This window comes from Mesoplodon mirus (genome assembly GCF_964341445.2).
Source record: "Mesoplodon mirus genome assembly, chromosome: 11".
NCBI lineage: Eukaryota > Metazoa > Chordata > Mammalia > Artiodactyla > Ziphiidae > Mesoplodon > Mesoplodon mirus.
Window position 1 is genome coordinate 59311743 of NC_138987.1, and position 9905 is coordinate 59321647.

A 9905-nucleotide genomic window follows, 5' to 3' on the forward strand; every position below is an offset into this window, starting at 1 on the left:
AAAGGGGCAGCGCTGCCGACTCTCCCTCATCCCACGTTTCCTATTGTATACGGATCTGAGGGCGCGTGCTCTTCTTGTTCGTATCAAGAGCTTTTCAGCTTTCCTCGACCGAATCCCTGCTCCTCCTCCCCCTTTTCTTTGAAAAATCTCACTCCGAGTCTTTTAATTTTATTGTATACTGAAATACCCGTCTATTCTATTGCCCCCATTTCTCTTCTTTACTCTATCTCAATTTTTCGTTGAGAGCATCCCGCCCTCCGTGTGATGATGTTTGTGTTTGGGGGCTATTACATCCTCCTAGCCTTCTCTGCTCCGCTGGAGGAAGACCTGCGGGCAACGAGCCTAGAGAGGGTCCCTCTTAGACAACTGGGGCTTTGGGGAAAGTGACTGAAAGTCGGAAATGGAAACACAATCCCGGCATCAAAGTCTTGCTGCTCGGTGTCGGGTTCTTTCCAGCCGGAGCTCCCAGGGAGTCAGCCAAGGCCAGACCCAGGGCTCCCCACGCCCTGCCGGTGCGCTTCAGCCTGCTTTCCAGTTTTTTTATTTATTAAGAAAAAAAAATACGGTGTCTCCCCGACCCTTAGCTCCAAGCCCCAATCCAGTCACAGCGATCTTTTTGGGCAGGAATCAGTCTCCCCCACACGCCTCCTAAGCCTAGTGGGAGGCGCCCAGGAACAGTCCTGGTCTTGCCAGACCCCTTTGCGTCGGCCAAATTCAGCCTCCCCCTCCTCATTCTCCCTCCCCGAGGCCGGCCAGGGGGCGTTGCCCTGTCCCTTTAAATCTCCCAGCTCCCTCCTCTTTGCCCCTCCTGAGAGCCAATCAGCAGAGACCTCTTCCCTTTCGCCCCGCCCCACCTCTAGGGGTGGAAACCCCAGGAGACCCGGCCAGGGCATCACGTGCACCGGTGGCGTCACGTGGGCGCGGAAGGGTTGCAGAGGGGAGGCTGGCGGGAGCCGGTGATTTCTTAATGAAATGTCCCCGCATGCGTAGAGGGCATGTAGGGAGGGAGGTGGAAGCACCAGGAGGAGGAGGGGAGGGGTAGAGAGAGAAGGGAGGAGGGATGGGGGAGGGGAAAAGGGAGCGAGGTGTCTCCCCAGCTCGCAGCCTCTGGCAAGTGGAGTTTTTAAAAAGCTCGAGCAGATCATGTCATGACGACTTCGCTGCTCCTGCATCCTCGCTGGCCGGAGAGCCTTATGTACGTCTATGAGGACAGCGCGGCGGAGAGCGGCAGCGGCGGCGGCGGCGGCGGGGGAGGCGGCGGCGCGGGCGGCGCGGGGGGTGGCTGCAGCGGAGCGAGCCCCGGCAAAGCCTCGAGCATGGACGGGCTGGGCAGCAGCTGCCCGGCCAGCCACTGCCGCGACCTGCTTCCGCACCCCGTGCTGGGCCGCCCGCCGGCTCCCCTGGGCGCCCCTCAGGGCGCCGTCTACACGGACATCCCGGCCCCGGAGGCGGCGCGCCAATGCGCCCCGCCGCCGGCGCCCCCCACCTCGTCCAGCGCCACCCTGGGTTACGGCTACCCTTTCGGTGGCAGCTACTACGGCTGCCGCCTGTCGCACAACGTGAACCTGCAGCAAAAGCCTTGCGCCTACCACCCGGGCGACAAGTACCCCGAGCCGTCGGGCGCCCTGCCGGGTGACGACCTGTCCTCCAGGGCCAAGGAGTTCGCCTTCTATCCCAGCTTCGCCAGCTCCTACCAGGCGATGCCCGGCTACCTGGACGTGTCTGTGGTGCCTGGGATCAGCGGGCACCCGGAGCCGCGTCACGACGCGCTCATCCCCGTCGAAGGCTACCAGCACTGGGCTCTCTCCAACGGCTGGGACAGTCAGGTGTACTGCTCCAAGGAGCAGTCGCAGTCCGCCCACCTCTGGAAGTCTCCCTTTCCAGGTAAGGAAGGGGCCCGAGCGCCGCCGCCGCCGCCGCCGCCAGGGACCCGTCCCAGCCCCGCCTGCCCCGGGGCTCCGCGCCCCAGCCACCCCCGCCGTCTGGCCCCGGCGCGCCAGCTCTGCTGGGCTGCCGATGGAGCCGGCCGGGCGAGCTGCTCTGAGGAATGCGCCGGGGAAGAAATCTGCTCCGACACGTTCCCCGGAGCTGCCGGGCGGAGAGTGAAGCAATCACAGGCGCCCGAGCGCCCGGCCGCCGGCTCCGCTCCAGTCGGGAGCTTGTCTCCTCCTCCCCCAGCGGGCTCCAGTCTCACGCGCGGCTCTTGGCCTCCTAAGCCCGCTTCCGCCAGGAATGGGGGCTGGGGTGGGCCTTGGGTGCCTTGGAATCCAAAACCACTAGGACAAAACGCTCAACCCACCGATTAATTGGGGAAAAAAATAAGAACCCCCAAACATTTTGTTTGCCTGAACGTCCAAGATCATTCAGGCACTGCAGGCACTGGACAGTTTTTGTTGTTGTTTTTAAATAGGGTTCTAGTTTACCGGGATCTACAGAAACGTAGGATGTTTTCTTTTTTATTTTCTTTTCTTGATTTAGTTTAAGAATTTGGCCACGCATTTCCTGATTGTTAAAGGAACAAGAGAGCTAAAATCTCTGGAGAGGGTGTGGAGAAAAGGGAGTTCACATCCCTCTCCTGGATTATAAAATTCTTTGCCTCTCTGGTGTACTGAGCTCAAATCCTGTGGGTGTTCACACTACCAACTCCCCCAAATGCGGGGCAGAAAGAGAGTTACCCATGCCTTAGACACAGGGGAGTGTCTCTTTCTCTTAGAGGGGAGTGAGGATGAGGGTGGGGCGGAGGCGGGGGAGACCTGCCTTGGAAGGATCTGAGGTCCAGGCCCAGGCAGGGGACCCCTCTGTATTGTCTGGCTCCATATGCGGTGGGGGATTGGAATTTACTGGTGTTCTGTTCCCTTTCCAATTGAGGCTATCTCTGAACAGGAAGGGATCCTGCAAACCACCACCTCCCACTCCACAGGGGAAAAGACCAGTTCCAGGTTTCTCAAAACCACATCAGGAGCTTCGTATTCAGCTTTGTGCTGAGAAATCAGGATTCAGGGTCTAGTGAATCCGGAGCTTGAGTCTGCTCTTGCTATATATAAGCAGAGCTCAGTGGGAGAGGGCTGACTGGCTCCGTTCTGATGCCTACAGGGGTCCTGGGGGCCCAGAACAGCCATATATGTCTCCCCATACTGCCCAGAGCCCCCCCCCCAACTCTACATGTGGACCCAGGGACATTTTCATGGGGAAGTATAGACCTGAAGACCTCCTAAGGGTGGGCCTGAAATTCCTCTGCATCCGGGATTGGGGCAAGGGCAGATGGTTAAAAAAAAAAATACTGAATGATGTTAAAAAGTGTAGCAAATAACATTCTTGTAAATATTATAAGATGACTTAGTATAACACAACTGACCAAGGTGGGACCCACACTAGACACCCAATTTCTGGCTGCCAGAAGATTTAGGATGATAGAATTTTAGTACATGGTGTCATGCGTTACCTACTCTGCATTGACTATATTTTTATATAATATGATTTCTGTTATTAACCACCTAATATGAAACACATAATAATACTTTTCTAGAAGATAGGCAGCTCACATGTAGGTGTACAATAATGTGTTGTGGAGATATGGCCCTTTAATTTCCCATCCCACCCAGATGGGAAGCTGCTTAGGAGATGGGGGTTTAGCAGGAATTCCTGGAGCATCAGTAGCTGGTAGCCAACAGGCCATGCTAAGGGGCTGAAGGGCAGAGGGGCAGATGCCCACCAAGCCCACTGTGGGCAGAGGCACAAGTGTAGAGCAGTGGGCGGTGGGTTTAGTGTGAAGAGGGGATGAGAGGGAGCTGCTCTGGCGTTGCTGTGTATGCATGTGGAGCAAGGTGGGAGTGAGAGATTGGAGAGAAGCTCAGAAATATCTTTGAGCAAAATAAACATCTTCAAGATTCCCAGAAAAAAAAAACTAAAAGTAAGCACTTTTTTATCACAGCCTCCTAGAAAAAAATGTCTTTGACATAAAAAAATATATAGCCCAACTGAGATTTAATACACTTGCAAATTATGGCATGGAAGTGGATATAAAAACCCAGGTATCTCAACAGCTATGTGCTCACACACTCCCGGTGTGGAAATAGGATCGGGCTGGTGTATCTCAGTGAGTGCAGAGGTCCAGGCAAAAGGCAGATGAATAAGAAATTATCTTCAGACACCCTCCATCTTTCTACCCACACAGAGCTCCTCTAAAGTAGTGACATTTCCAGATAACTCTGTCTATCCAGTTGTGGTTTGTTCGGCAGCATCTAGGCATAAACACTACTGTCTCTTTTCAGTGCCTCTGGCTCGGAGAGACCTCATCTATGGCAGTCTGGGCTGGTGTGGGAGATGAAGGCAATTGTTCAGAAAGATCCAGATAATTAGGGCCAAGATGAGTTGTGGCTTCTTCCTTCACCCAATTATCTAGACCCTTGTTTCTTTGCTCTTTTTTTTCTTCCTATAGTGCATATAGACAGTTTTTAATTTTGACAGAGAGAGGCAGAAATTCCAAGAGAGAATCAGCAGAAATTCCAAGAGAGAAGCAGAGAGGAGGGGGGCGGGGTGGGGGAGACAGGGAGAGACAGAGACAGATAGGATAGGGGGAGAGAATAAGAGAGAGAAGGAAATAATGGGCTCTTGGGGCCATACTGGAAGTCTCTACTGACAGGTCTTTGGAATTTGGTTGAGAAGAGTGGCTAGGATTTCTAGCTGAACAAGGACCTCTTCGGAGGGCCAGAGCCCTGTTTTGGGAGTGGGTGGTCAAGGGCCAGTGGGCAGTAGGAACATGTACACAGGACCCCAAGAGAGAGCTATGGCTGAGCATTTATCTGATTTTTATCTGCTCCTCAAAAGTGTCTATTAGGTTCCCAGGTATGAAGTGGGGTGTGTGCGTGTGTGTGTGTGTGCGCCCACACGCTCTGAAGGGAGATTTCGGAAAGGTTGATTGTAAAATTAATCACCAAGTCCTCTACTTACTTTAGGCAGCATAGACACAACTCGAGGCCTAAGCTTCCAGATGTTTCCACATCTGCAGATCCCACTTCCTTTCCAGACAAGACAGCAGACAATGAAAGGGGGCTTCTTTCAGAAGGCAAGACTGAAGGTATTTCCCCAGTTGGCCAAAACAACCAGCCGTTAGGTCTGATCCACGAAAAACTTGGCCAAATCAACTCTTGGCATTCTGTAGAGGAAAATAACCAATTTAGACCCGTTATCTGCTTTTTTTAAACTGACTTTATAGGGTTTGTTGATTAAGCCTCATTGGAAATTTATAGTTGGGGTTTAGGAGACCCAAAATTGGGTAGATAATTGTGAGCATTTCCAAAAAGTGAAGTTTAAAAATATCAGGAACAATTATCTGGTTAATTCAGGAACCCAAACCCACTTTTATCCGATTTGCTCTCCAGGAAAAAGGAGGTATTTTAAAGCTAAATTGTACCAAGTGGTCTGTTTCCATTTTAGAACTTACTGTGTCATTATGTTGAGTCCAAAAATCTGGGTTTAAAATCTGGCTCTGCCACTTAAGTTCTTTTACCTACTCTGAGCCTCAGATTCCTTATCTTGTAAAATGGGTTTAATAAAATAAGACTGGAAAAAATGTTCCTAGGATTAAAAAAAGAGCCTCACGGTATCATTACTGACCCTCTCTGTTTTACTCTTATTTCAGAATCATCAATTTCTTAAATCATAGTTACATCTGTAAGAGTAAGACACATTTGAGAACTGAGAGACTTTTAAAAATTATCTTGTGCAAAAAAAAATCCTTTTTAACATAAAGGATCTGCTCTGCTAAAGTGAAGTTGTTTTGTTTTGCAGATTTAAAAAAAAAACTTGGCCTATTCCTACATAGGCAGAGAAAAGTGACAAGTCCAACAATTTTCCTGAAAATTGTCATCATGAAGACAGCCAGACCAGGCCATTGGAACCCCCTCTCTCCCATACTCTTTCTGCGTACTTTATTCCCCCTCTGCATTTGATGGTGACTTCTTCTCTCCCCATCCTGTGTAGACAAGGGTCCCTGAGAGAGAGCAGACCCAATGAGAAAGGGTATAAGGAAGGTGTTTCATGAGGGCGGGGTAGGGGGGCAGTGAGAACAAGCATTTCAGGAAGAGCTTTGTGTCCTCATTCTAGACTGTGTCTACACTTCCAAAGGGCAGTAAGAACGAAGGGGAAATCTCAAATATTCAGTCCTACTCATTAAATCCTGCATGAAGAAGTCTGCCAATTACGTTTTTAAAAATTGAAGGGTGAGTTACTCAGATAATTTCCCTAGTTCCCCACTTCCCCTTGAAAGTGTTGCTATGATCTTTTTATTGACAGAGGTGAGGGTGGAGTGGAAAGGGGTATATAAGTGACACATATTGCCTGTGACATTCTCAGAGCATGAAGAAATTGAACTAGTAGTGGGATGACAAGGTATTTAGAATTTAGGATTAGGGTTCCTGCATGGGGTGGGGACAGTCTCCTTCAGCCTCAGAGGAATGACAAGGATAGCAGATTGGAACAGAATTTGCTGTTTTGGTGAGTGGGGGCAAGGGAGGGGCACTGATTTCTTTTTATAGAAGACTTACATGAACAGCTGGTTTCAACCCAAGAAGGGCTCCCTTGGTGTCTCCTCTGGTGGGCACACACCCGGGTGTGGACCCTCTACTTCTAGGGACCTGATTCCCTACATCTCAGTGCTAGGACTTCCTACCTTGGATGTTACTAAGTGGCTCACAACACTGGACCCCTAGAGACTGGCTCCCAGGCAGTCTGGCTTCACCTGGCCACTTTTCTTCTCTCTAGCTGTCGGTGCTGGCCTCAGATTCCTAGTGCAGAGCCAGTGACCAAAGGCAAGAGGCCCCACTTGGGGGTCTGTGCCCACTGAAACTGTCTCCCTGCCCACCATGCCCTCCCTCAAACATACAAAAGAACACCTTCCTCTGATAATGGGGCAGAGTATAAACTGACCCATGCCCAAATGATCTCACTGCAGGAAAGAGGGATTTTCCTGAATACCTGCAATCCTGCAGGCTAGCAGACCAGGGTGCAACTTGGAGGGACCCCTCTAAAGGGAACAAGGATTCTAATAAGGAGTGCTGTGTAGAGCCATACTGGAAGCTGAGGCAAAAGGAAAAATCAGTAATACTGGTCCCATATTAATTTAAAATTTTCATACTTTGTTCATCATGGATTCTTGGGCATTCATTTATATATTTTAAAACATTGCATTAAAATATCATTTATCTTGGTTACTGAGTTTTGGGCGCCCCCTCCTTTAAAGTTTGTGCCAGAGGCAATACCCCAGGGTCCTCACTCACCTAAGTCGAGGCCCTGCTAATAACAGAGGTGCAAAAGATTTGGGGACAATCCGTCAGCTCCCTTTGAGTCCCTGCCGGAACCTGCGCCTCCGCAGCCCGCGCAGACTTGAGGCCCCTCGCAGGGTCCTGGGTCCAACCATGCGACTCACTTCCTGCCGCCCGCCTTCTCTCTCCCCCCAGACGTGGTCCCCCTACAGCCCGAGGTCAACAGCTACCGGCGCGGGCGCAAGAAACGCGTGCCCTACACCAAGGTGCAGCTGAAGGAGCTAGAGAAGGAGTATGCGGCCAGCAAGTTCATCACCAAAGAGAAGCGCCGGCGCATCTCGGCTACCACGAACCTCTCGGAGCGCCAGGTCACCATCTGGTTCCAGAACCGGCGGGTCAAAGAGAAGAAGGTGGTCAGCAAATCAAAAGCGCCTCATCTTCACTCTACCTGACCGTCCACCCAGCTGCCCGCCCCGTCTATTTATGTCGCCGATTTGTACCATATCCGAACACACCGAAGGACGCTTTTCGGGTACAGACAAATATTTAATGTTAACCAGAAAGAGGAACCACTCCGCTGGGAGGCAGAGGGTATCAGAGGGTGTGCTCTGCCGCCCTCTACTCCCCACCCCATCCTCACCCCTCACCCCTATGCAGATGGCACCTACCCCGCCTCAGCGGCTTTGGAGGTGGGTCCGGGCGGGCGTGGGAGGAAGGCAGCCTGCCTCCACTCCCTCTGGCCGTCGCCCCTCGCCTTGCCAGAACGCCGAGTGGCAGCGAAGAGCCCAATCATTCCAGCCAAAGCAGAGTTGGGGAACCCCGAATGACCCCATTTTTGCCTCATCCTTTGCCCGGGCAGGTAGATGACCCCCCTGAGGGTGCGACCCCGAGCAGGACCTGGTGAGCTCCTACTTCCCTTCCAGTCCTTCCTCCTGTTGCCTGTCCCTCTGGCACTCTTTAGTTAGGCAAGATTTCCCAGTTAAGATTTTTCTGTGCATATTTTAAAAGTCACATTAATATTAATGATAAGTATTAGGGATCTGGCATCGTGATTGGAGTACAGACAGCGCTTAGGTTTTCTTTCTCTCCTGTTTCAACAAAAGCTGGAATTGGATGAGGAGCCACCTACCCTTCTCCCCCACCTGGACCGAGGAACTGAGTTTCTGAGGAGCCACCTTTGCCCACATGGCCTCCTCTGTTCTGCTTCTCAGTCGACATGCGGAAATCCAGGGAAGACAGAAACTCCCACCATGCTGCTAAATCTGTCTTCTCTCCTTCTCTCTCTCTTTCTCTCTCTGTGGTGAGGCTGAGGATCAGGCCAGGCACAGAAGCAGAACTTTTTTCTAGGGAACGGACAGGCTTCTCTTCCAAGGGGATGGAGAGCGGGTCCCCCAGCAGATTCCCTCTCCAGTTGCTTCTCCATCAAGGCAGTAGCTGAGAAGGCCTCACATTTTCACTTTTACTCATTGTCCAGCGGACAGCGGTTTTTCTTCCAGGAGGCCAAAATAGCTGGCTCCCAATTAGCCAGCTAACGTAGACGCTGCCTGACATGTCCCTCCTCAAAGGCCAACTTGGTGCTGGGGGATGGGGGCTCACCTTCTCCCTTCCCACTGGTGCATTACAAAAGAGTGTTCTTTTGAAACGTTCATCCAAAATAGGCTTTTTGAAAATGTTGTGTATCTGTATATAGTATTGTGATGTCTGAATGACAATGTACTGAATGCAAAAAGGAAAAAAATACCACAAACCTGTTTTTAAAATAAAATCTTTTTTTTGTTTTTGCCTTGATTTTATTGCTGAGATTCCTTCTGAAACTCCTCCTATCTACTGGCTGTTGGGGTAGGCTCTGTTGCCCTGACTCAGCCAGAATGGGCAGGGGGAAGAGTAGAGAGAACACCCCCAGCTGGATAGATCCCAAATTTATATTCTGCTCCACGTAAGTTTTTTAAGTGAGGTATTCAGATTGTTGATACTATCTAGACAGGAGAAAACTCTTTCCCATCCTGATGCCCCAAATAGATGAGTATGCTGGAGAGAGAAGGATGTGATCAGCGACTGAAAAGGCCTGGGAGCCTGTGAGTGGGTTCACTTCCGTTAATAGAGCTCAGAGCTGGATCTCTGTGCTGAGAAAGTGTGTCCCAGCTGGCGACTGGATGCTGTGGTGGTGGCAGCGTGCGGCAGTGGGGCGCTAATCTTAGACTCCTGAGGCTCTACTGCCCCCAGAGGGTCCCAAATCCCTCCAGACAGTTCAGAGTTGGAGCTGGGAAGGGGTCCCCTCAGTCTGCCCTGCTGGGAGGCCGCTGCAAGCTCAGCATTCCTGAGCTGCTCCCTTTTCCTCCCCACCAACCTATGCAAGAGGTCGGGCTGCTAGGACCCCATGGGCCCCCAGTTCTCTAAGCCAATCTCACTTGTATTCTCCAGCATTCTTGGGAACCCCAGTGTTCCAGGCAATCAGGAGCCCTGTAGACTCTGCCACTAATTTGTTTTCCCTGCCGCATCCGTCTGTGCCTATCTCCCTATCTGGCTGAGTTAATGAGATCGTTAAGTTGTCAGGTTAAGAGACTTTTAAAAAGCGATATAGCCTAAAACAATGTTATCTCAGATTAAATCTTTACTGCAGCAATTTTTATTTATATATAATAT

At 51.1% G+C, this 9905-nt stretch overlaps 1 protein-coding gene across 1 annotated transcript; it reads left to right on the forward strand.

Annotated features, from left to right (window-relative positions):
* Positions 1 to 1148: 1148 nt before the first annotated feature.
* Positions 1149 to 8981, forward strand: HOXC13 (homeobox C13; the record flags this gene model as incomplete). The annotated part of the gene is made up of 2 exons (XM_082636124.1): positions 1149 to 1884; positions 7458 to 8981. 2 exons carry the CDS (start codon positions 1149 to 1151, stop codon positions 7712 to 7714), a joined length of 993 nt encoding a protein of 330 aa, XP_082492250.1. The 3' UTR covers positions 7715 to 8981.
* Between the last annotated feature and the right edge of the window lie 924 nt (positions 8982 to 9905).